Source organism: Vulpes lagopus, chromosome 22 (genome assembly GCF_018345385.1).
Source record: "Vulpes lagopus strain Blue_001 chromosome 22, ASM1834538v1, whole genome shotgun sequence".
Taxonomy (NCBI): domain Eukaryota; kingdom Metazoa; phylum Chordata; class Mammalia; order Carnivora; family Canidae; genus Vulpes; species Vulpes lagopus.
The window spans coordinates 325,288-348,013 of NC_054845.1; the positions used below are offsets into that span (position 1 = coordinate 325,288).

General features: G+C 51.5%; 4 protein-coding genes across 4 annotated transcripts in view; 3 read left to right on the forward strand and 1 right to left on the reverse strand.

Moving 5' to 3' along the window:
- Positions 1 to 1,607: 1,607 nt before the first annotated feature.
- LOC121480807 (glycine-rich cell wall structural protein 1.0-like) lies at positions 1,608 to 2,606 on the reverse strand. The gene has a single exon (XM_041737727.1). The coding sequence runs from the start codon at positions 2,604 to 2,606 to the stop codon at positions 1,608 to 1,610; it is 999 nt and encodes a 332-aa protein (XP_041593661.1).
- A 773-nt stretch (positions 2,607 to 3,379) lies between these two features.
- Positions 3,380 to 7,218, forward strand: ASDURF (ASNSD1 upstream open reading frame). The gene is made up of 4 exons (XM_041737246.1): positions 3,380 to 3,512; positions 4,788 to 4,841; positions 6,247 to 6,322; positions 7,080 to 7,218. Exons 1-4 carry the CDS (start codon positions 3,447 to 3,449, stop codon positions 7,148 to 7,150), a joined length of 267 nt encoding a protein of 88 aa, XP_041593180.1. The 5' UTR covers positions 3,380 to 3,446; the 3' UTR covers positions 7,151 to 7,218.
- ASNSD1 (asparagine synthetase domain containing 1) lies at positions 7,172 to 11,752 on the forward strand. Its single transcript, XM_041737245.1, has 3 exons — positions 7,172 to 8,623; positions 8,911 to 9,092; positions 11,393 to 11,752. The coding sequence occupies exons 1-3, from the start codon at positions 7,172 to 7,174 to the stop codon at positions 11,676 to 11,678; spliced, it is 1,920 nt and encodes a 639-aa protein (XP_041593179.1). The 3' UTR covers positions 11,679 to 11,752.
- A 4,339-nt stretch (positions 11,753 to 16,091) lies between these two features.
- Positions 16,092 to 22,726, forward strand: part of ANKAR (ankyrin and armadillo repeat containing) — a 49,083-nt gene continuing 42,448 nt past the window's right edge. The window contains exon 1 of the mRNA XM_041737360.1: positions 16,092 to 16,692. Within this exon, the coding sequence (XP_041593294.1) occupies positions 16,092 to 16,692 (601 nt within the window). The remainder of the gene's footprint in view (positions 16,693 to 22,726) is intronic.

Here is a 22,726-nt window from a genome sequence, read left to right on the forward strand (position 1 = left end):
GAGGGAGAAGCAGGCTCCTGGCAGGGAGCCCGACGCGGACCGGATCCCAGGTCTCCAGGATCACACCCTGGGCTGTAGGTGGCGCTAAACCGCTGAGCCACCCGGGCTGCCCCATTAATACAAATTTTGTAATAAAATAGTTAAAGATCATCTTGTGATAATGTACTTTGCCAAAACTCTAACATATTTCATAGTTTCTTTTCAGGTCCAGGTATTATAAACCAAGGCAAATAAAATCTACTTTCATCAAACTTTGTCCAATTTGCTGTATTTTCTCAAGTTTTGTCTGTCACTGTGCTCTTTCATGTTCTGGAATAAAGTGACATTTTACAACTTCTTCCTTGCAAAACAAGACTTAAATCCCGTTACCTTGCATTCCCTATTGTTCTTTCCCCTAATGAGATCTTAGCCACTCATTAATTAAACTTTTAATTTAATAATTTCTATTTCATAGAACTGGAAATAATTGAAAACTGTCACATGCAAACATTTTAGAAGACAAATAAAGCTCATAAGTAACATAACATAATACAACTATCTGCAGGCAGTCACATTCCTTTTACATCTTCTGAAAATGGCAAAAATGAATGTCCGTTAACGGGACCCCCCTAAAAACAGCATTCTACGGTATTTAAAAACAAGAAACAAAAGCATATAAAACTGAAATTATTCTTCTATTAAACAATGTTTCAGTATTCGAGTCTTGAAAATAAATTATCTGCTTATCTCATGATCAATCATGAATTGTCCAATTTAATATTATCTCAGGATTTTAAGTGACCTAAGGATTTTGGAGTCATGCTTAAACTTATATGATACAGAACATACTAATGTTAGTATAAGAAGTCTGAATATTTACTCATTTTAGTGGACATAACTTTACATTTTCCATAAACTTACATATTTTATAGCAGTAATGCTAGCTTATTTATCAGTAAACCAATATAAGAAGTTTAGGAACTTCATAGCAGCTAATCTCTTCATGAGAAGGCAAACCTAAATATTAAGAAACCAAATACCTGTATTTTACTTAACATGGACAAAACAGTGGAAAGACATGCAACTGCTTTTTTTCTTTCTTAAACCAAAATTATTAATCTAACCTGATTTCTCCAAAGACTCATCTTAATTATATAAACTTATATTCTTTGAATGTGTATTAACTAGCAGTTTCTGTAAGAACTTTTTTTCCTCAAAAGTCCAGCACATATCAGGTGTTAGACATTTTGAATTTTTTTTAATTGGAGGGGGTCATGCCAGGGCACCTGTATGTCTACAGAGCAATCAGACCAGTTCTTTAATTTACGAGACATAATAATGGAATTTATTAAAACCACCCAGAAGCATGAAAACATCTTACGCTGAGGCAGACAACCTGTAAAAGTCCTAAATTAGTCACTTGGACACATAGCGAGTCTGTGGCTTCAGTTTTCATCTCAATCCCGGGTTGAGAGCAAAACAAATCCCAAAACTCACTAGCCCAGAACTCAAAACTCAGTTCTCCTTCCCGGGGCACACAAAGTTAGTTAATTTGAGCTCACAGAGAACAAAGAAAGACCAAGGAACTGGATTTCTCCGTCCCTCTCCGACGAGACACTAGGTCCCCATCATCCCGGGACGCGCGCGAACCCGGGCTCGCAGTCGTCGCTGCGAGAAACGTCCAGGGAGGCGGACGAGGCGCGGGGTCCACACGGGGTCCCTTCAGGAGGTCCACTCGGGGGTCCGCTCTGCCAGCCGGCAGCCCTCGCCCCCGCCCCCGTCCGTCCCCGGCGCCCGTCCGTCCCCAGCGCCCGTCCTCCCCCCGCGCCCGTCCGTCCCCGGCGCCCGTCCTCCCCCCGCCCCCGTCCGTCCCCGGCGCCCGTCCGTCCCCGCGCCCGTCCTCCCCCCGCGCCCGTCCGTCCCCGGCGCCCGCCCTCCCCCCGCGCCCGTCCGTCCCCGGCGCCCGTCCGTCCTCGGCGCCCGTCCTCCCCCGCGCCCGTCCTCCCCCCGCGCCAGTCCGTCCCCGGCGCCCGTCCTCCCCCGCCCCCGTCCGTCCCCGGCGCCCGTCCTCCCCCCGCGCCCGTCCGTCCCCCGCCCCCGTCCGTCCCCGGCGCCCGTCCTCCCCCGGCGCCCGTCCTCCCCCCGCCCGCGTCCTCCCACCGCCCCCGTCCGTCCCCGGCGCCCGTCCTCCCCCCGCCCCCGGCCGTCCCCGGCGCCCGTCCTCCCCCCGCCCCCGTCCGTCCCCGGCGCCCGTCCTCCCCCCGCGCCCGTCCGTCCCCGGCGCCCGTCCTCCCCCCGCGCCCGTCCGTCCCCGGCGCCCGTCCTCCCCCCGCGCCCGTCCGTCCCCGGCGCCCGTCCTCCCCCCGCCCCCGTCCGTCCCCGGCGCCCGTCCTCCCCCCGCGCCCGTCCGTCCCCGGCGCCCGTCCTCCCCCCGCCCCCGTCCGTCCCCGGCGCCCGTCCGCCCCCCGCCCCCGTCCGTCCCCGGCGCCCGTCCATCCCCGGCGCCCGTCCTCCCCCCGCCCCCGTCCGTCCCCGGCGCCCGTCCTCCCCCCGCGCCCGTCCTCCCCCCACGTATGTCCTCCCCCCGCCCCGTCCTCCCCCGGCGCGCGTCCGCCCCCCGCGCCCATCAGCCGGTGCTCCCGCCCGACCGCGCTTGTAACGTCCAGTACAGGACGCCCCGTCGGTCGCGCAAGTGTAACGTGAAGCTACTTCAAAGCTTTATTCGATCCACTGATTGGAGGAATCGGGAAAACGTGGAAACCACGGGTCTACGGGGTCTCCGGAGGGCGCAGCCGTCGGGGGCGCCGATGCTCAGCCGGGGAGGGGATCCGGCCCCGGGCGCCCTGCCCCCCGCGCAGCCTGCTGCCCCCGCCGCCTCTCCTGCACTTCCCCTGCCTGAGCGCTACCAACAATATAAAATCTTAATTTAAGAAGGGGGGGCTCAGCGGTTAGCGCCGCCGGCAGCCCGGGGCGTGACCTCGGCGTTCGGGATCGAGTCCCGCGTCGGGCTTCCGCACGGCGCCTGCTTCTCCCTCCGCCTGGGTCTCTCTCTCTGTGTCTTTCATGATTAAATAAATAAAATCTTAAAAAAAAACAAACAAACAAGCCGCCCATCCCCCGGCGCTCACACCTGCTGCGGGGCGGGCACCGCGTCCACCTCCGCCGCCGCCCAGCAGGCGACCTTTCCCGCGCTCCCGCCCTCTGCGTCCCCGCAGGGGGGTGCACGTCACGCACGACCACGTAAGGCCACGAGGGCGCGCCCGCCGCAGCCGCCGTGACCCGCCAGCTCCCACCGCCGGGCCCACGCGCTCCCATGCGCACGCGCGCAACGGCCCCGTCGCCGCCGCCGGAGGGCGCGGGCGTTCCAGCCAGTGCGCAAGCGCCGCGAGGGAGCCTGCCGGGAAGGGGGCGGGTCAGGGGTGCGCAGGCGCGGAGGCGGGCGGGGGGGCGCGGCTGGCGGCGAGGAGATGCCCGGCGGGGCGCCGCGGCCCGAGGAGGGCGCCGCCGGGGGCAAGGACGAGCTCGGCAGCAGGGTGAGTGTGGGGCCCTCGGCTCTCCCGGAAGCAGGAAGGGAGACGCGGGAATTGCCCCGAGATGAGACCACGCGGCGTGGACGGAGATCGGCCGCGGCCCTTTCCCTCCGCCCTTTTCTAGCTTAGAAACCCCGCCTGCCCCAGGCCGCAGCCGCGTCTTCCGCGCGGGAGAATGCCGCGCCGCCCGCTGCCCTGCCCGAGCCGGTGGCCGGGAGCCCAGCTGGACGCCGCCGACCCCTGCTCTCCGGCAGCCCCTTCCGGGAGGCCCCCTTCCGGCAGCCCCTCCCGGAAGCCCCTCCCGGAAGCCCCTCCCGGAAGCCCCTCCCGGAAGCCCCCATCACGGGGCGCGCCCGCTGTCGGAGCCGCGAGGACCGGCCGGCTTTGGCTCTGCACCGAGCCTCCCCCCCGCCCCGTTTCCGCGTCGGAGCCCGTGGAGTCCGCGGAACGCGTGCCGGCTGCTGCTGACGCGGACGGCCGCGCTGTCGGCCCCGGGACGCGGGAATCCAGCGGGTGGCGCCTGGGCCGGGCCGGCGCGCCGGGAGCCGCTGCGGTCGCTGCCCGTGTGCTGCTTGACACTCTGAGGTGCGCCCGGGACACAGGCCAGAACACCTGCCGCGTCGTGGCCCCAAACCCCCCTTTACGGACAAGGGTCGGAGGTTGCGCTTCCGCCCAGCGGTGCCCCATCCTAGTGGCCCCAGGGCCGGCGCCGCCCTCCTGGAGGGGAGAGGGACTCAGCCGAGACGGAAGGGGGACCGCCCCGGTAGGGCTGCGGCAGGCGGGCTGCGGCTTCACGGCCGGTCCTCCACGCGGGGCTGCACCACTAGCACGGGACTCCTGAAAAGCATTGATGTTTCGTGACTTATGCTATTAAAAGAAAAGCTAAAACATAAAGGAAATAGTTGAAAACTGGTATTACTTTTGGTGCCATGTTGTCTGGTTTAAATAAAAGGTATAAACTTTGTTTAGTGCCTCGGCCTTTGCATGAGTGCTGGTTGCCAACACCAACCCCTTGTCTGGTTCTGGCGCCTTTGAGTGTAATCAGTTCCTCTCCCAACCTACTCGCACACCATACCTGCACCCCCACACCTGCACCCACACACCTGCAACCCCAGGCACTGCTGTTCAGAAACGATCTGTATACTCGCAGACTGCTCGTTTGGACAGTCAGTGAATTACAGCCCCTTATCCCATCTCTCTAGTTTTAAAGGGCCCTCAATTGAACATATTTTGCTAATCTCTGATTTAAGAGCTTTTTTTTTTTTCTTATTTCAATAGATTAAAGAACAAAAAATTGTTGTGGATGAACTTTCTAACCTGAAGAAGAACAGGGTGAGTTATTAGGGTAATTCTGAATTGTAGGTGGGAAGGTCTGGTTATATCTTATTAACTATATACTAACGTTGTAAGAATTATATGTAAGATTTGTATTTACATTAAAATATGCAAGGTTGCAGCATCTTTTTTCTAGTTACAGAGCAGAAGTGAAGTGTCCAAGATTTTATACACATATGTGGAGAGCTATGTGTTAACTATAGTTGATGGTATTTCTTACTCATCATATGTAATTTGCACTCCCTTTGAACCAAAAGATACAAATTACACAATGGTATCTTGGAGCTGTGGTCACTAATGGTATCTACTTATACTTGAGTTTGGTGTTTTCTTTTGAAATAAATAACTCTTATTTATATGAAGAAAGGAAACTATGCCTTTAAGTGAATGTGAATAATTGTTGAAAAAAATGATAAACTGCTTTCCTCTTCCCTGATTTTTTTACACAAATCTTCCAAATATTTAATGTGGTTATATTAGTGCCATTTCATTAATGCATTTATAAACAGCAAGCTACAGCTTAATGTGTATACTGTCAAAAATTACATTTTAGGGATCCCTGGGTGGTGCAGCGGTTTGGCGCCTGCCTTTGGCCCAGGGCGCGATCCTGGAGACCCGGGATCGAATCCCACGTCGGGCTCCCGGTGCATGGAGCCTGCTTCTCCCTCTGCCTGTGTTTCTGCCTCTCTCTATCTCTCTGTGACTATCATAAATAAATAAAAATTAAAAAAAAAATTACATTTTAAAGTTCAGGAAGAAATGGTTTTGAGCCCTTTAAAGCATTTGATAACTGACAGGTTGGCTAAACATTTCTGATATTGTCACTTTGGGAGTTTTAGAATTTAAGGCTATCCTGATACAAACTTTTTAGAGGGCGAGTTAGGGGAATGTATCAAAGCCTTAAAATTATGTAGCACTTTGATCCAATTCAATTTATAGGAATTGATACTTGGGAATCATGGGAGTGCACAAAGATTTAGTTGCAAAGAACTTCATTACAACATGGATTCATAAAGTTGGTAATATCTTAAATGTCTAAAACTTGATGACTTATCAAATAAACCGTAATGTTATGCCCACACAGTAATGTTGTAAAAGGATATGTAATGATAAGAAGTGTTCCCAAGATATTGTTCATTGATAAGAGCAAATAAGTCTGTATTAATAGTAAGTACCTTTTTGTTCAAGGAAACTGGTAGTTAGACATACGCAGAGAAAAAACATTTCACTTCAGTGTTAATGGTAGCAGTTTACAGACGGTAGGATAATAGGTGACTTTTATCTGTATTTGCTAAGGTATTATTCTCAATATATGTACAAGAATATAGGATAAAAGGGTTCAGAGTTTTGACATATACTTTTTAGGTCAAATCATGACATTAGCCTAAATTATGTTTTGCAGAAAGTATATAGGCAGCAACAGAACAGCAACATATTCTTTCTTGCAGACCGAACAGAAATGCTTTCTGAAAGCAAAAGTAAGTTTTTGCAATATATTATATAGAAATGCATGGAAAGTGTTTTCTAGGCTTTCTGTAGAAACTTACGGTATTGTCTAAATTATACTGTCTATATCTGAATGTTTAAATATATATCTGAAGACTGGATGGTGGTATATCAAGTCAAATTAATGCCATGCTTTGGAAAAACAGTAAAAATAAAATAAGATATATAAGTTGTATTACAAAGTCATGATTATTAATGCATTCTTCAGCATATTTGGCAGATCTAGGTACAAAAACTGCCCTACCACTTCTCCTTTTGTGATTTTGAGCCTCCAAAGTTTTTTGGGGATTTAAACAAGGAGGAATGGGATGCCGCCTGGGTGGCTCAGCGATTGAGTGTCTGCCCTCAGCCCAGGGCGTGATCCTGGAGTCCCGGATCGAGTCCCACGTCGGGCTCCCTGCGTGGAGCCTGCTTCTCCCTCTGCCTCTGCCTCTGTCTCTCTCTGTGTTTATCATGAATAAATAAATAAAATCCTTAAAAATAAATAAGCAAGAAGGAATATATGAAGTTCATAGCCTAGAGCCTGGGCCAAAATAAGCATTTAATAGACTGAAATTATTTTCCTGAAAGATAAACCTTGATCATTAGAAAGCTGTTGTAACACAGCAAATATACTTAAATGGTTTGATCTTGGTAAATAGCCTATGTTCCTATGTTGTTCTATGAATTATTAGGGAAAGGTCCAATAATTTTTATTTTATTTAATATTTCTTTTCCCCTACCCCACAGATATATTGGATGAGCTGAAAAAAGAATACCAAGAAATAGAAAACTCAGAGAAGACCAAAGTCAAGAAATAGTCAACTTGATTTCACATAAGAATGTGTGGCATTTGTTGTTCTGTGAGCTTTTCTGTTGAGAATTTCAGCAAAGATTTGAAAGAGGATTTACTGTATAGGCTTAGCCGGCGGGGACCCGACAGTAGTAAACAGTTGGTAAAGTCTAGCGTTGCCTACCAGTGTTTATTTTCTGGTCATGTCCTTCACTTAAGAGGTGTTCTGACTGCCCAGCCTGTGGAAGATGAAAGAGGCGATGTGTTCCTGTGGAATGGAGAAGTCTTTAGTGGCATAAAGATTGAAGCTGAAGAGAATGATACTCAAATCATGTTTAACTACCTTTCCTCTTGCAAGAATGAATCTGATATTTTGTCACTCTTCTCAGAAGTGCAAGGTCCTTGGTCTTTTATATACTATCAAGCATCCAGTCATTATTTGTGGTTTGGTAGGGACTTTTTTGGTCGCCGTAGCCTGCTTTGGCATTTTAATGATTTGGGCAGAAGTTTCTGCCTCTCTTCAGTTGGTGCCCAGACATCCGGACAGGTGAATCAGTGGCAAGAAGTTCCAGCCTCTGGAATTTTCAGAATTGATCTCAAGTCTACTTCCATTTCCAAATCTCTGGTTTTAAAACTGTACCCTTGGAAATCTATTTCTGGGGAGAATGTTATCAAAGAATGTGTTCATAGCCTGATTCAAATTTCAGCAAACTTGCCAACATTTGTATCAGTGGTAGCAAATGAAGCCAAACTATATCTTAAAAAACCTGTTGTTCCTTTAAATACGATGATGCCACAAGCTCCACTTGCAATTCCTTGCATTAACATCGCTGGTGTCCTACCTACAAGGGAAACACTTCAAAGGCTTCTTACTGATGGACACATGAAGGAAGTAGTTCAGCAGTTCGTTGACGTCCTGAGTGTCTCAGTAAAGAGACGGGTCTTGTGTTTACCCAGGGATGAAAACCTGACACCAAGTGAGGCTTTGAAAGCTTGTGATAGGAAAGCAAATGTTGCAATCCTGTTTTCTGGGGGTATCGATTCCATGGTTATTGCAGCCCTTGCTGACCATCACGTACCTTTAGATGAACCCATCGATCTTCTTAACGTGGCTTTCAGGACTAAAGAAAAGACCGTATTAACGGGTTTTAACAAAAAGAGGAAAAAACAGAAAAGTCATTGTGAAATACCTTCTGAAGAATCCTCTAAAAATGACGATGATAGTCCTGATAAACAGTTCTGTGTACCAGATCGTGTCACAGGAAGAGTAGGCCTGAAGGAACTGCAAGCGGCTAACCCTGCCCGGATTTGGAATTTTGTTGAAATTAATGTTTCTCTGGAAGAACTGCAAGAATTAAGAAGAACTCAAATATGCCACTTAGTCCAGCCCTTGGACACAGTGTTGGATGATAGCATTGGCTGTGCAGTCTGGTTTGCTTCTAGAGGAGTTGGTTGGTTAGTGACCCAGGATGGGGTGAGGTCCTATCAGAGCGCTGCAAAGGTAAGTCACAGTAGGTCTGCTCGGAGGAATTCTGAGACCTAATTTTGACCCTTTAAAGCTATTAGTGTGTAGATTGCAAGAATATAGCATGTTTTAATTGCGTTTATAAACTGCAGTGCAACATGTAAGACTTTTTTTAAATTGGGCATACTTTACTATTTTATGGCTTTCCTTGTATTTTGTCAGAAAATGTTACTGTTGAGATTATAACTTTTTAGGCTTTGCTTTTATTTTAGTTATTTTCTTTATCTTGTACGGAAAACGTGGATTTCTTTAAACTGTTACAGGTAGTTCTTACTGGAATTGGTGCTGATGAGCAACTTGCAGGTTATTCTCGCCATCGCATGCGCTTTCAGACACATGGGATGGAAGGATTAAATGAGGAAATTGAGATGGAACTGGGACGAATATCGTCTAGAAATCTTGGTCGTGATGACAGAGTTATTGGCGATCACGGAAAAGAAGCAAGGTAATTCTAATTATCTAAGTGCTGTGGCTAGTTTTGTCAAAACACTGCACCATAAAAGGAGATTTTTCAGTTCCTTTTCTTTGGAGACTGTTCAAATGAATAACAGCAGCACAATAGTATCTTGGCTTTGTGCTACACACCGTCCATCAGGGGGAGAGCTGCGGAGGGGCCGGGGGAGCCCTTGTTTTCCAGAACTCATTCTCTACGAAATGTCTTTCCAGTAATTTTCAAAGGTAATACACTGACGTGATTGTTCTCCATACTACAATGAAAAGGTCTATAAACCTGAGATAGAGAAATGCTGAGATGAGGTACTTAAAGGGTAAGAGCCGAGGCCTAGGAGGCCCTAGGCCGACACTTCCCCCTCCAGGGTCAGAGCACCCAGCTTTGCCTCTGGACGTTCCTGTAAGTATCGGGCCAGACTGACGTAAACGGTGGTTCCAGTACTGGATTCCCCTCTGCTGTGTGTTCTGAACTCCGTTTGTTCTGATGTTGCAGATTACCTAAAACTTTCAAAGAGATCAAGGCACTTTCATATGTATATTCTTTGTTAATTCGGGAGTTTATTTTTACCTATGCTGTATCTGATGGTGGCAGACAAGAGCTTGGAAACAACTTTTTAAATTATTGAAGATAAAGATACATTATTTAATTCTAGAAAGCAGAAGTTTGGTCAAGTATGTTAATTTATTAAGTGTTAGTTTATTACAAGCGTACAAGCATGTGGAAACCAGGAGTCCAAATAAGCATTGTGAGAACTGGGACATCGTAGTACAACTACTCCAGCACGTCACTGTTTCTTAACTCTACTTCAGCTTTTTACATCTTTTTAGTGTGTGTATATATGGTTTTTATAATGCAGTATGTAATATGTATAAATACTATAAAATATTTTCCTTTGGAGGTTATATGTATTTGAGAGAGAGAAATTCAGTCCTTTATTTCAGGTAGGTCAGAGAAAAGGGATTTTATTTTATTTAGTAAAAGCAGTTAATTCTAAAGGCCCAATATGATAATGTAAAAGTGCATATGAAGAATGTTGGAGACAGCGAATACAGAATTGTGATTTAACAAATACTATGGTAGTGGCTAGATCTGAATCAATTTATTATGTATTTTGGCATACATATTAACAGCGATTGATTGATTAGATTATCTTATATATAAAATTGTTTTTGCATTTCTTTTTAATATAATATTCCATATAACAAATGCCTTTACCCTTCCCAGACTCTATTTGAGCAAGAATAAAATGTAATGAAATAGAAACACTACAGTATTGCATTTAAAGAATTGGAGGGAGAGTTGTAAAGTATTTTAAACAAAAACTAGAATTTTGTAGGAAATTAGGGAAGCCAAGGGACAGAAAGTTGTTTTTTTTAATCTAATACTTTGTTGTGTTATAGCGTTTATCTCCATTTAAAAATGGCTTAATGTAATCAATTTTTAAAGGTTTATTTCTGAGAGTGAAAGAGAGCAAGAGTGGGAGGGGCAGAGGGAGAGGGAGAATCAAGCAGACTCGTTTGCTGCTGAGCATAGAGCCCCATGTGGGCTCAGTCCCATGACCATGAGCTCATGACCTGAGCTGAAACCAAGAGTCAGACACTTAACCGACTGTGCCACCCAGATGCCCCAACAAACTTTTTTTTAGAGATTTATTCATTTCAGAGAGAGCGTGTGTGCAGGAGCTCGAGCAGGGGGAAGGGCAGAGCAAGAAGGGAAGGAGACTCCTTGCCGAGTGCAGAGCCGGACCAGGGCTCAGTCTCCCACTGGGAGATCATGACCTGAGCCTAAGCCAAGAGTCGCACCCAACTGACTGAGCCACCCAGGCACCCCAAAACAATTTCGATACCATAAAATTTTACCATAAGTAAATGCTTTCCAACCTCAGGATTATAGAGCCCTTCTGTATTGATTTCATACCTCTCAAATCCATTTCATTTGACGTGATAAAGAGCAGACACAGCTTGAATAATTGAGTCAAGACTGTAGTTGTTTTCAAGGCATCCCCAAAGAAACCTTGTAAAACAAGGATTGTTCCTTCCCATAGGCCTGATTTATTTATTTTTTGAGGTAAAATTCATTTGGTAGCATATGTATTAAAATTAGTGGCATGAAGTAGTTGTTAATGTGATTAAATTTCACCTGTGAAGTTGTGTAAATAACCAGAATATTTTTTGAGAAAAAGTGTCATCAAAAATTAATTTGATGGTATAAATTTTAACATTGAATAAAATGCTGAAGAAACGATTATCACAATTTTTTTTCATATAGTAGTTATATTTATCTATTTATTTTAGATTTCCTTTCCTGGATGAAAATGTCGTCTCCTTTCTAAATTCCCTACCAGTTTGGAAAAAGGCAGACTTGACTTTACCCCGTGGAATTGGTGAAAAACTGATTTTGCGTCTTGCAGCAGTGGAACTTGGCTTAACAACCTGTGCTTTTCTGCCAAAACGGGCCATGCAGTTTGGATCCAGAATTGCAAAAATGGAAAAGAATAATGAAAAGGCATCTGATAAATGTGGAAGGCTCCAGGTCATTTCCTTAGAAGACCTCTCTATTGAAAAGGAGATTGAAGTGTAATATTTCACGACGTAACAGCATTTACTGAACAATGATTGTGTAAAAATAAAACACTATGCTGCTTTATTATCATATAATGTAGTGGTATTGAGGTTCATTATATGAGGGCTTACTTAGCTATATAACTTACCAATTTAGTCAAATTGACACTGGAGAAAAAGATAATACTTGAAAGAGCAACTTGGATGATTAAAGCTGTGACACAACATCCCTCTGAGCTCTTCGTGGTCGGGTCCCACCGGCAGCACTAGGAGAAGACGCCCTTTACCAGCTCTTCATGGTGGCTGTGTCCAGAAATAGCTCAATTTGTGGCTGTTGTCCGGGGCCTGGCATAAACAGGGCTCTGTTGGACAGATGAGAGCACCGAAGTTCAGAGAAGCTGTGCACTTTGCTTGAGGTTCACACTCCTGAGCGATGCCCGTCACTTCTGTTCCATCTCTTAGGCAGCTAATTTTCCCCTCTCAGAACTTCTGACTCTTAAGCGTTCTGTTCCACAAATCTCTAGTCTCCCTCCCTTTGCCCTGTTCTCAGCTCATAACCTGAGCTGCTCAGAGATTTCAGTTTTCAGGACAAGAAACCCCTCCGCTCTCCAACATCAGAACTTCTAATGTACGTGTAGGTACAGTGTCCTTTTCTCCCTTCTCGTCCTTAGAAAGGGAAATGGGTCCATCCACCCATCAGAAGGCTGTGCCTGTACCTGTTCTCTGTATCCCCACTCTTCTTGTCCTACCGGAACCTTATACTCTCCTCTCTGCAGTGTCTTCAGCCTCTTCTCTGTAGGATCCTTCCTATCATCATTTAAAGTGCTCTGGCCTAGCCAACATAGAATGCACATGCCTGGTTCTGTGTCTTCTCTGCTCATCATCTCTTGCGTCCACTCTCACTTCTCCACCTTTTCATCTCCACTCCACTCCCGCCTAATGGTAGTCCACTGAGAGCACCATACCAAGGTCACCAGAGTCTGTCCCCAATTAGGGCTGACACCCTTTCTGGATCTGGACAAACTTTGGTTCTTTTCATCTTGGCAGGAAAGCAGTTTTAGGATATTGACAAACAGAAGCCTGTCAAAGACTTTCAAGTGCCCTGAATCGATCCTCTGATAAATGCAACGTTCAAACCGTACTGAAATCTTACTGTAATAGCTTTTATCCCTTTACCTGAGGGTAGACCACTTCAAGTCTCTATGTGGCCTGAGCACCAGGTTGACATTGCTGCTATCAGGAATAGATAAACTAGGAGATTTGCCCTCCAGCCTAGATTGGAATATAATCATAATTTTTATAATAACAACATAGTTCAATACTGAAAACATCTATCATTTCTATAGTGGTGATTATGTGGCGGGCACTACTTTAGGAGCCTTACATGTAAATCCAGGACAACCGCTAGGGAATTTCCGGCAGAATCCTGCCTGCAGGTTGTCTCTTTAGTCCCCAGAGAGCCTGATTCTTTAGAACCTTCTTGCTGCTTCATCCCATGAACCCTGGGATGCAGTTCTGTGTCCGTCCTTAAACAGCTTTCCCAGATTTAAGACGCTTAGCACAAGCCATCTGGGTCCCTGAGCAAAAAACAAGCAGAAGGAGTTAGATATATTGTAAGTGCAAGCATGCAAATCTGTGAAAGAAGCTGACTTACACCCCTGCCCTGGAGCAGCAAGCATCAATTTCTGCTACTACGTCTACAGCAGCTAAAATTGTGACTTGGTTGCACCAAGAGAAATTCTGCCCCCAAATTGTCACTGAAACATCCATGTTGGTAAACTCTGGACAAGTTAAGTTACCCCCTTGACCCAGTGGCCCGATGAGACTGGGCGGTCCCTTATCGATGGAACACTTCTGGCTTCTGTGCCCAGTCTCGGTTTTCCTCCTGCCTCTTGATTGCTTTTGGTGGTTTTTGCTGGCTCCATTCTCTTCACCTGATTTTTATATACTGAATTTCTCAGGTTTCCATCCTGGGTTCCAAACTTTTCTTAACTCTTTCCCTTGGTCACTTTCCCTTTTCCGCCAGTCCTTGGCTTCACATGCCCTAAGCGTCCCCAAATGTATACACGTCCCCCTTCCTGCTGTTCCTGGCCAACACCTAAGTACTTGAGCTGGACCTGGCATCTCCACCTGGTTCTCATTGTTACCCTGAGGTCAGTCTGTCCACAGCTGAGCTAATCTTGCCCGGATTCCCCATTTCCCCTGACAAATCCGTGTCATCTGGACCACCTTTCTGAAAACACCGCACCCCCACTGGGTCTGCGGCCACCCCATCGTTTCTCCAGCCCTTCCCCGCCTGCACCTCCACGGCCACATCAGTCTGCACATCCGCTGCACCAACCGAGCCTAGACTTAGGAATGAAGTTCAGAGTCATGAGCTCAGCAACCTAGTGTTTAGAGCCGCAGGTGCCTCCACGACCCGATTTGTGCCCGGGTCTCTCGCTCTTTAAGCAGGGTTTTGTGGGGTTTCTCAGGAAGCTCCACTGTGCTCTCCGCGGGGCTCTCGTCACCCGTTTCCCGTCCCTGGAAGGCTGTTCGTGGGCCTGGCAGCCCCCTCCCCGTGGGGCCCAGTCCGCAGACCCAGCTGCCCTGGACCCTGCCGGCCTCCTGGGGAGCCACCCTTGCCGCACCTGTGTGAGCCCGTTCAGGGAACCGCCCTGCGCTCCGGGTCCCCGCGGCCCGTGCTGCCTCACAATGGGCCGCTGCGTGGACGTTCGCTGGGCTCCGGGGCGACGCGGAGGTGGGATTCGGAGCCGGGAGCCCGCACCTGTGCCCCGCACCTGCGCCCCGGGGTTGCCCTAGAGGCCAGGCGGGCCTTGAACGGTGAGGGGAGGAGACCCTGCGGGCGGGGGGCTCGGAAGGGAGGCCGCCGCCCTGTCTGCGGTGGTCCTGCCCACCCCACGCCGGCCGGGCGGTGCCCATGGGGTGGCCGGACCATCCCCGCCCCCGGGGTCCTCCTCTCTGGGGGTCCTCAGCCCCCCCCGTCCTCCCCTCCTGGGGTCCTCCCCCCACCCCCGGGGTCCTCCCATCTCGGGATCCTCAGTCATCCTCCTCCCCATCCTCCCCGCCCAGCATCTGCCCCCCCATCCTCCCCCTCCGCCCAGCATCCTACCCCCTCGTCCCTTCCCAGCATCCTCTCTCCCGGGTCCTCCCCCTCAGAGTACTCCCCCCTCATCCTCCCCTCCCAGGGTCTTCCCTCGGGTCCTCCTCTCCTGGGATCATCACCACCCAGGGTCCTCCCCGCCCAGCATCCTCCCCTCCCCAGTCCTCCCTCTGGGTCCCCCTCCGTCCTCCCCCCCTCAGCACCCTCCCCCCCGGCTCCTCCCCGCCCAGCATCCAACCCCCTCCCAGAGCCCCGGGGTCCTCCTGGAGTCCTCCCCCCGTCCCCCCCCCCCGTCCCTCCATCCCTCCCCCCTCAGCATCCTCCCCCCGTGAGTCCTCCCCACAGGTCCACCCCCCTTTACCCCCCAAACAAAAGCCTACACAAGGGATCCCTGGGTGGCGCAGCGGTTTGGCGCCTGCCTTTGGCCTGGGGCGCGATCCTGGAGACCTGGGATCCAATCCCATGTCGGGCTCCCTGCATGGAGCCTGCTTCTCCCTCTGCCTGTGTCTCTGCCTCTCTGTCTCTCTCTGTGTGACTATCATGAATAAATAAATAAAATCTTTAAAAAAAAAAAAAAAGCCTACACAAGCCCATAAATACAGGGAACAGATGGGTGGTTGCCAAAGGAGTGGGCCAGGGGGTAGGTGAGGCTTGAAGGGGGGCAAAATACAAGCCTCCAGCTGTAAGACAAATAAGTCACGGGGGCATCACATGGGGCACGGCAACTATAGTTAACAATGCTGCACTGCATTTTGAAAAGTTGCTGCAAGAGCAAATTTTAAAAGTAGGTATCACAAAAAAAAAAAAAACCCACAATTTTGTAACTATGTATGGTGACGCTGCTGGCCAGGCTTATTGTGGCGATCACTTCAAAATACGTACAGATCTTGGATCACTGTTCTGTAGACCTCAAACTACCGTTTGAATATTACACCTCAATCGTTAAAAATGTTCTTTAAAAAAATTGAAAACATGGGATCCCTGGGTGGTGCAGTGATTTACTGCTTGCCTTTGGCCCAGGGCACGATCCTGGAGACCCGGGATCGAATCCCACGTCTGGCTCCCGGCGCATGGGGCCTGCTTCTCCCTCTGCCTGTGACTCTGCCTCTCTCTCTCTCTCTGTGACTATCATAAATAAAAAAAAATAAAAAATTAAAAATTAAAAAAATTAAAAAATTGAAAACATTACACCATGAAATGACTTAATAAAGATAACGGTACAGATTTATTTCTTGACAAATCCAGCTTCGTCACCATGGCAAATTTCATTGCCTTTTCCTTTTTGTTCATTGCAGGAACTTCAGAAAGGCCACGCACAATTAACATGAAATGTTAAGATTGCCCAAAAAAGGGTTACCTAGATTTGATCAAAACCAAGATGAAGAAACCTACCTGGAAAACTTGGCAGTACAGAGAAATGCTTCTGCTTTCTTTGAAAAATATGATCGGAGTGAAGTCCAAGAATTGCTGACCACCACCCTGGTCAGCTGGTTGTCCGCCAAAGATGACGTCCGCTCTCAGTTGGACCTGCCGTGTGGAATCATGAGCCAGATGAACAATGTGGGTTTCTCCACTGCAATCCTGCTGACCCCCATGGACCCGACAGCTCTCTTGGACTACAGAGAAGTCCATCAAATCATACGGGAACTGGCCGTCGGGATTTACTGCCTGAACCAAATCCCCTCAATCAGTTTAGAAGCTAACTACGACCAGAGCTCCTCCTGCCAGTTGCCTCCAGCTTACTATGATACCCGAATTGGGCAAATTCTGATCACCGTTGACTACATGCTGAAGGCGCTGTGGCACGGGCTCTACATGCCCAAGGAAAAACGGGCCAGGTTCTCTGAGTTGTGGCGGACTGTCATGGACATTGACCCAGACGGAAAGCCGCAAACACACAAAGACATTTTTGCAGAGTTCAGTGCGGCAGGTAAGAGAATTTAACAAGCGCTATCTTTATTAGAAGCCATATTTTTAAAGTGATTTATCTTTGTCTCGGTTGGAGTTTTCAGCTGATGCCTTTTGTCTTACAGAGCCTCAGTAGGAAAATGCGAAATAGGGCCACGAGTAGAATTCGGGTGCGGAGAGAAAAGTCTCCAGACTTGCAAGCAAAGTGCCAGGTTGACGAGGCGTTGCCACTTTAGCGACCTCAAAAATGAGTGACGTGAGAGTTGCAGTCAAGGACGGACGGGCATCAGCGCTCAGATTTGGCCATTTAGTGGCATTTGTTTTAAGAAGCAGTTGTTCTTTGACGTTCACGTGCATGGCAGGAGCCAGCAATAGGTTTTAGGGAGGCTGTAATCTTGTCTGCAGCTAATAAGGCCGACGGTTTGTCCTCTGGGAATCGACCGTCGCTCGGCGTCCCCTCCCTGACTGTCCTGAGGACACATCTGTTGCCCGGGTAGCGCGTCGCTCGGCTGCGCTTGAGGAGGCTCCGGTCGGAGACAGCCTGGTGGGTCCCGCGTGGCCTCGGTGCGGTGTAAGTTCTGGCGACCTCAGGCCGAGGGGGACACGCCTAATGCTCCCCCTAATTAGCGGGTTTCCATTGGCAGGATAGAGCTGATGACGGGAACTCTTCATGGTATTTCAGGTGGAAGTGAATCATTTTTTACCTGAATTATCCATGTAAGTGGGGACAACGTGGCCTCAGGGTCCCTTGAGTCCCTTGACGTCTGGCCACTAACGCAGACTTCACTTCTTAGCTTTTCAATAAGACGCGGAACAATTATAACCACTCGATAATTAATATGGCCAGTAGGGTTAGGGAGTCTGACAGTTGCCCCACGGTCCCCCCACCCCCGGCCTCATCAGGGTCTACACACGCACATACAGGACGCACAGGCATGCTCCAAGCGGACTCTGATCTCTTCACTTTTCTAATTCTCGTTGAGCTTTTATTTCTAGCGGAGACACACAAGTCAGTCTGACGTCAAGGACCATCACACGGTCCCCTGGGGCGCACAGGTCCGGAAAAGCCGCTAACCTGCGGGCTCAGCCTGCTTCGGGCCCAAGTTGCCGGCACAGCGTAGGCGCCATTGGTGTCCTTAGGCGGCATCAAGGGGCTGGATGGGTGCCCACCTGCTCTGAAAGATTTACCTGTGTCTTCAGTCACCGGAGAGCGAGGGACAGAGCGGGATGGTGGGGCCTGCGGCGCCCGAGCCCCACGAGCCCCATGACCCTGGGTCACGGCCTGGCCGCACAAAGTGAGGTCACCCACCTGTCCCCCCACCTGGGCCCCGGGGCTCCCTGCGTCGGGCCGTGGGCTGCAGGGCTGTGTGGGGCGGGGGCTGTGTCTGGGGTGCTGTGCCCTGGGTGCTGTCCCCTCGGGTGCTGACCCCTGGGTGCCGACCCCTGGGTGCTGACCCCTGGGTGCCGAGCCTTGGGTGCTGACCCATTCGTGTTGACCCCTGGGTGCTGTCCCCTCAGGTACTGACCCCTGGGTGCTGACCCTTGGGTGCTGTCCCCTGGGTGCTGTCTCCTGGGTGCTGTCCCCTCAGGTGCTAACCTCTGGGTGCTGACCCCTGAGTGCTGACCCCTGGGTACTGACTCCTGGGTGCTGTCCCCTAGGGTGCTGACCCCTGGGTGCTGTGCCCTCGGGTGCTGACCCCTAGGTGCTGACCCCTGGGTACTGACTCCTGGGTGCTGACCCCTTGGTGCTGTGCCCTCAGGTGATAACCCCTGGGTGCTGACCCCTGGGTGCTGTGCCCTCGGGTGCTGACCTCTGGGTACTGACCCCTGGGTGCTGTGCCTTCGGGTGCTGACCTCTGGGTGCTGACCCCTGGGTACTGACTCCTGGGTGTTGTCCCCTCGGGTGCTGACCCCTGGGTGCTGTGCCCTCAGGTGCTGACCCCTGGGTGCTGTCCCCTCGGTGCTGACTCCTGGGTGCTGTGCCCTCATGTGCTGACCCCTGGGTGCTGACTCCTGGGTGCTGTCCCCTCGAGTTCTGACCCCTGGGTGCTGTCCCCTCGGGTGCTGACCCTTGGGTGCTGATCCCTGGGTGCTGTGCCCTCGGGTGCTGACCCCTGGGTGCTGATTCCTGAGTGCTGTGCCCTCAGATGCTGTCCCCTCGGGTGCTGACCCCTGGGTGCTGACCCCTGGGTGCTGACTCCTGGGTGCTGTCCCCTCGGTGCTGACTCCTGGGTGCTGTCCCCTCGGGTGCTGTCCCCTCAGGTGCTGACTCCTGGGTGCTGTCACCTTGGGTGCTGACCCCTGGGTGCTGTGCCCTCGGGTGCTGACCCCTGGGTGCTGACCCCTGGGTGCTGTCCCCTGGGTGTGGCCCCGAAGCACTAGGATCCTGGCATTTAGACCCTCCGGGGCCACTCGGGTGACATGAATCAAGCGTCTTTAAATCAAGATGTCACCTTGGCCGTTGAGGCCCCTCGGGCCCGGGGCTCATCCCTGTAGGTCGGCAGGACAGCTGAGGTGGCCGGGGTCGCCAGCCTGCCCAGCTGCTCGGCTGCTTCCGTGACCGACGCAAGGCAGGAGCTCGGTGAGGACCGAGCTCCGTGCAGGTGAAGGAGCAACAGCAGCGACAGTGGCTTCCGGGGACGTTTGAGACTTGACCATCCTGACGGAGCTGGTATTGGCTCTTGGGTCCCTGCGGCGATGGTGCTGGAAGCTCGTTCCCACCAGCGAGGCCGCCCGTGGGCGCTTCCCCCCGAGGAGCAGAACATTGCTTCGAGCTTTGGACCTTTAGGGGAAGGGCCCGAAGGAGTCTGTGTGCACCCTCGGGCGGGGGTGCGCGGGGTCCCCGCCTGGCCGAGCCCCCAGCGCCCCTGGCCGTCTGCTGACCGAGTCGATGATAAAGGGCAAGACCAGCAGGAGGTGGCAGCGGCCGGCGAGTGACTAAGAACACAGACGACGGGAGCGGGCCCACGGAACGAATCCGCGGCCGCCGGCTGGGCCTGGGGCTCCTGGTGCCATCGGGGCCACCCCAGGGACCTGTCACGGCCATGCTCCCAGTGACAGTGTCACGGTCGCAGTCTAACGGGGCGCAGGGGAGCAGGGCCACCAGGACTAAGGGGCCTGCAGGCTGTGCGAGCTCTGGCTCAGCGTGGCTCCGAGCAGTGATGGCCACGGGCAGGGCGCAGGCACCCTCCCCGCCGTCCCACGTCGCCCTAGGGCCCTGCGGCTTCCAGGGACCCCAGGCTCAGAGCTGCTCGAAGAGCTCGGGCTTCGCACAGCGCGTCACCAGACGAGACAGGGGTCAGTATTTCATGGCCAATGCCTGGGGACCCGGGCCAGGCCATCGAGGCTCAGGCTCCTGCCCGCTGCACTTGAGCGATGCCGCAAGTGTCCCCAAATGCAGCCACCCCTCCACGTGCCTGCTGAAGCCCTTCACAAGACCAGCCGCCTGGCCACGAAGACGAGCAGCACCGGGCAGGGGCTCCTCTCCTGCGGCCCTGGGAGTCCTCGCGGGCCACCACCGCCACCCAGGCCTCCAGGCCTGCCCCAGGGTCCTGTGTCACCCAGGCCTCCAGGCTCCCTCCTCGGTGTCACCCAGGCCTCCAGGCCCCCCCTTGGTACTGCACAATGATGGGAACTAACCGAGGAGAACACCCCGCAGACATTCTGGGGGACCCACGAGGCAGGAGGACTCGTGGGCTCCCCATCACTTACCGCATCGGAGCATCCCTGTGAAACCTTGCAGGCCTGAGAGCCAGGCCTGGGGACGCACCTTGACTCGGGCTGTGGCCCTTCATGCCACAGGATGCAGGAAGCAGCAGGTCTGGAGCCGTAGGGGAGCAATGTCTTCAGCCCAGGCTGCCCCCCAATTTGCACCTGAAAGGAGGGCTGAAATCGGGGTGGGTTACAGAAATGACTCCAAGGAAGGGAAGGAGGGACAGGAAGAGGTGAGTGCAGGGGGCAGCAGTCCCGGGAGCCCCGCTGAGCTTCCCCGGCTGTCTGGGGAGTCGCGTGGGGCCACCCTGAAGCTGGCGCCCAGGGGCGAGGGGGGCAGGGTGAACCCTGGCTCGGGTCCCGGGGTTGCCCGGAGCCCAGGGACTGGCGGCCCGGGAAGCCACCCAGGGATGGGGGCGGTGCGGCCCGTGGGGGCAGCACAGCGTAGGGCTGTCGGAGGCCACAGCAGGGAGCAGGCGGGGCAGGGCCAGGGGGCGGCGAGACCCCAAGGTGCCCACGCCGGGGGACGCCCGTCCTCCCAGGGCTCCAGAGGACAAGGAATCCGGCCTCCGCTGCCTGGGCAGGGCCCTGGGGGCCAGTGTCGCCCTGCAGGGACAGGCTGGTGACAAGAGGCCCGCATCGCGGCCCCCCCCCATGCCTCCTGCCCTGCTGCCTGCAGCCTGGGTCCGGAGAAGCAGAGAGAGCAGGCTTGGGGGCAGGAAGGAGGTCACGGCTCGGGCACCTCCGTGACCTTCGGGGGGGCAGAGGAGGCCTCGAGGTCAAGTCCAGGATCAGGAGGGGGGACACCCAGGGTGCCCGTCGCCGCCTCCCACCTCCACGACATCTGATTTTTAAAATTCGATCCTTTCTTGTTTTTGACTTTATTATGACTTTGCACCTATGATCTGCATGACGTGTTGTGGTCACATTTCCGTTTTTTAATGACTTTTTGTCTCTCGTGACACGAACTGTGTCATTAAGAAAATTAGCTGAGTTCTCCGATGCGGCCCCAAACTTTAGACCAGGAATCTTGAACTCCTCCCAGGAACTGACATAGGAGGCGGCGCAGCGATTCTGGGGCTCCCTGGGCCGAACCCCCGAGTGTTCAGGCACCTGCCCTCACCCCCCGCCCCCCCCGGGCCTTGGCCCTACCCTCCTCCCTTCTTCCCTCCTCCCTCCTCCCCTCCCATCCTCCTCCCTTCCCCCTCCCATCCCTCCTCCCCCACCCCCCTCTCCCTCCCATTCCTCCTCCCACACCCTCCTCTCCTCTCCTCTTCCCCCTCCCCCTCCCATCCCTCCTCCTGCACTTTCCTCCCCTCTTCCCTCCTCCCCCTCCCCTCCCTCCTCCCTCACCCTCCTCCCATCCCTCCTCCCCTCTCCCCCATCCTTCTCCCTCCCTCCTTCTTCCTCCCCTCTGCCCTCCTCCCTCCCATCTTCCTCCCTCCCAGCCTCCTCCCTTCTCCCTCCGGTCCCTCCTCCCCCATCCTCCTCCCTCCCTCCTCCCTTTCTTCCCTCCTCCCCCATCCTCCTCCCTCCCTCCTCCCTTTCTTCCCTCCTCACCCTCCACCCTCCCTTCCCTCCCTCTTCCCTCCTCACCTCAGGCTACAAAGTTCGAGAGATGTCAACAACACCTTGGTTTATGTTCAGATTTTTTTTAATTGTTAGAAATACGTTAATTTCTTTATAATTTCTTAATTTAACTTTTGCAAAAGGAAAGTGAATCATAGTGGCCATTTAAAAATCCAAGTGTATTCTAGCATTTTGCGCTTGTTTAATAGATTTGAGGAAAACAAAAAGGAAAAAGAAAGGGAGGCATATTGATGTGCCATTTACACTTTTAAGGTGTCTTGTGTTACAGACTCCAGATGTTCTACGCATTTTATGATTTTGTGCAGTTTTCTCAAGCTTAGATTAAGGGTAACCTTACATGTGTAAATGTCCTTAAAAAGACAACTTGACAACAAGGAAGTCCTTAATTTTGTCATAAATGGGAAGAAAATGAAACAGGATATTTGTCACTTATAATAGAGTAAAATCAAGTTTTAATTCTTATTTAATCACAATTAGCAGGAAAGTTCTGTATCACATATGTTTAGCTTCCAATATCAGCAAAAACAAGAAATGTGAAAATGATACTTTTTTTTTTTTTTAGCCAAGTGAGAAGCTGAATCCCTGCTTAAAGGGAGATCACATTTTTTGTTCTTCCATAGTTAGCCTGATTAAGTATGGGGCTTACATTGTTTCCATGGTACCGTATTTGTATTTCCTCCAAAGGTCATGGAAAGTTAATTCTCCAAGCGTCCATCCTTCTAACTGCTTAGCTACCACTCCTCCACATGCTATTC

What these genes read in the sequence shown, in the direction of transcription:
- ASNSD1 (XM_041737245.1), top strand. Translation starts at nt 7,172, where the DNA reads ATGTGTGGCATTTGTTGTTCTGTGAGCTTTTCTGTTGAGAATTTCAGC. An exon ending in CCTATCAGAGCGCTGCAAAG is followed by an intron (nt 8,624 to 8,910) that starts GTAAGTCACAGT and finishes AAACTGTTACAG; the next exon opens with GTAGTTCTTACTGGAATTGG. An exon ending in GATCACGGAAAAGAAGCAAG is followed by an intron (nt 9,093 to 11,392) that starts GTAATTCTAATT and finishes TATTTATTTTAG; the next exon opens with ATTTCCTTTCCTGGATGAAA.
- LOC121480807 (XM_041737727.1), bottom strand. Translation starts at nt 2,606, where the DNA reads ATGGGCGCGGGGGGCGGACGCGCGCCGGGGGAGGACGGGGCGGGGGGA.
- ASDURF (XM_041737246.1), top strand. Translation starts at nt 3,447, where the DNA reads ATGCCCGGCGGGGCGCCGCGGCCCGAGGAGGGCGCCGCCGGGGGCAAG. An exon ending in AGGACGAGCTCGGCAGCAGG is followed by an intron (nt 3,513 to 4,787) that starts GTGAGTGTGGGG and finishes TTATTTCAATAG; the next exon opens with ATTAAAGAACAAAAAATTGT. An exon ending in AATGCTTTCTGAAAGCAAAA is followed by an intron (nt 6,323 to 7,079) that starts GTAAGTTTTTGC and finishes CCTACCCCACAG; the next exon opens with ATATATTGGATGAGCTGAAA.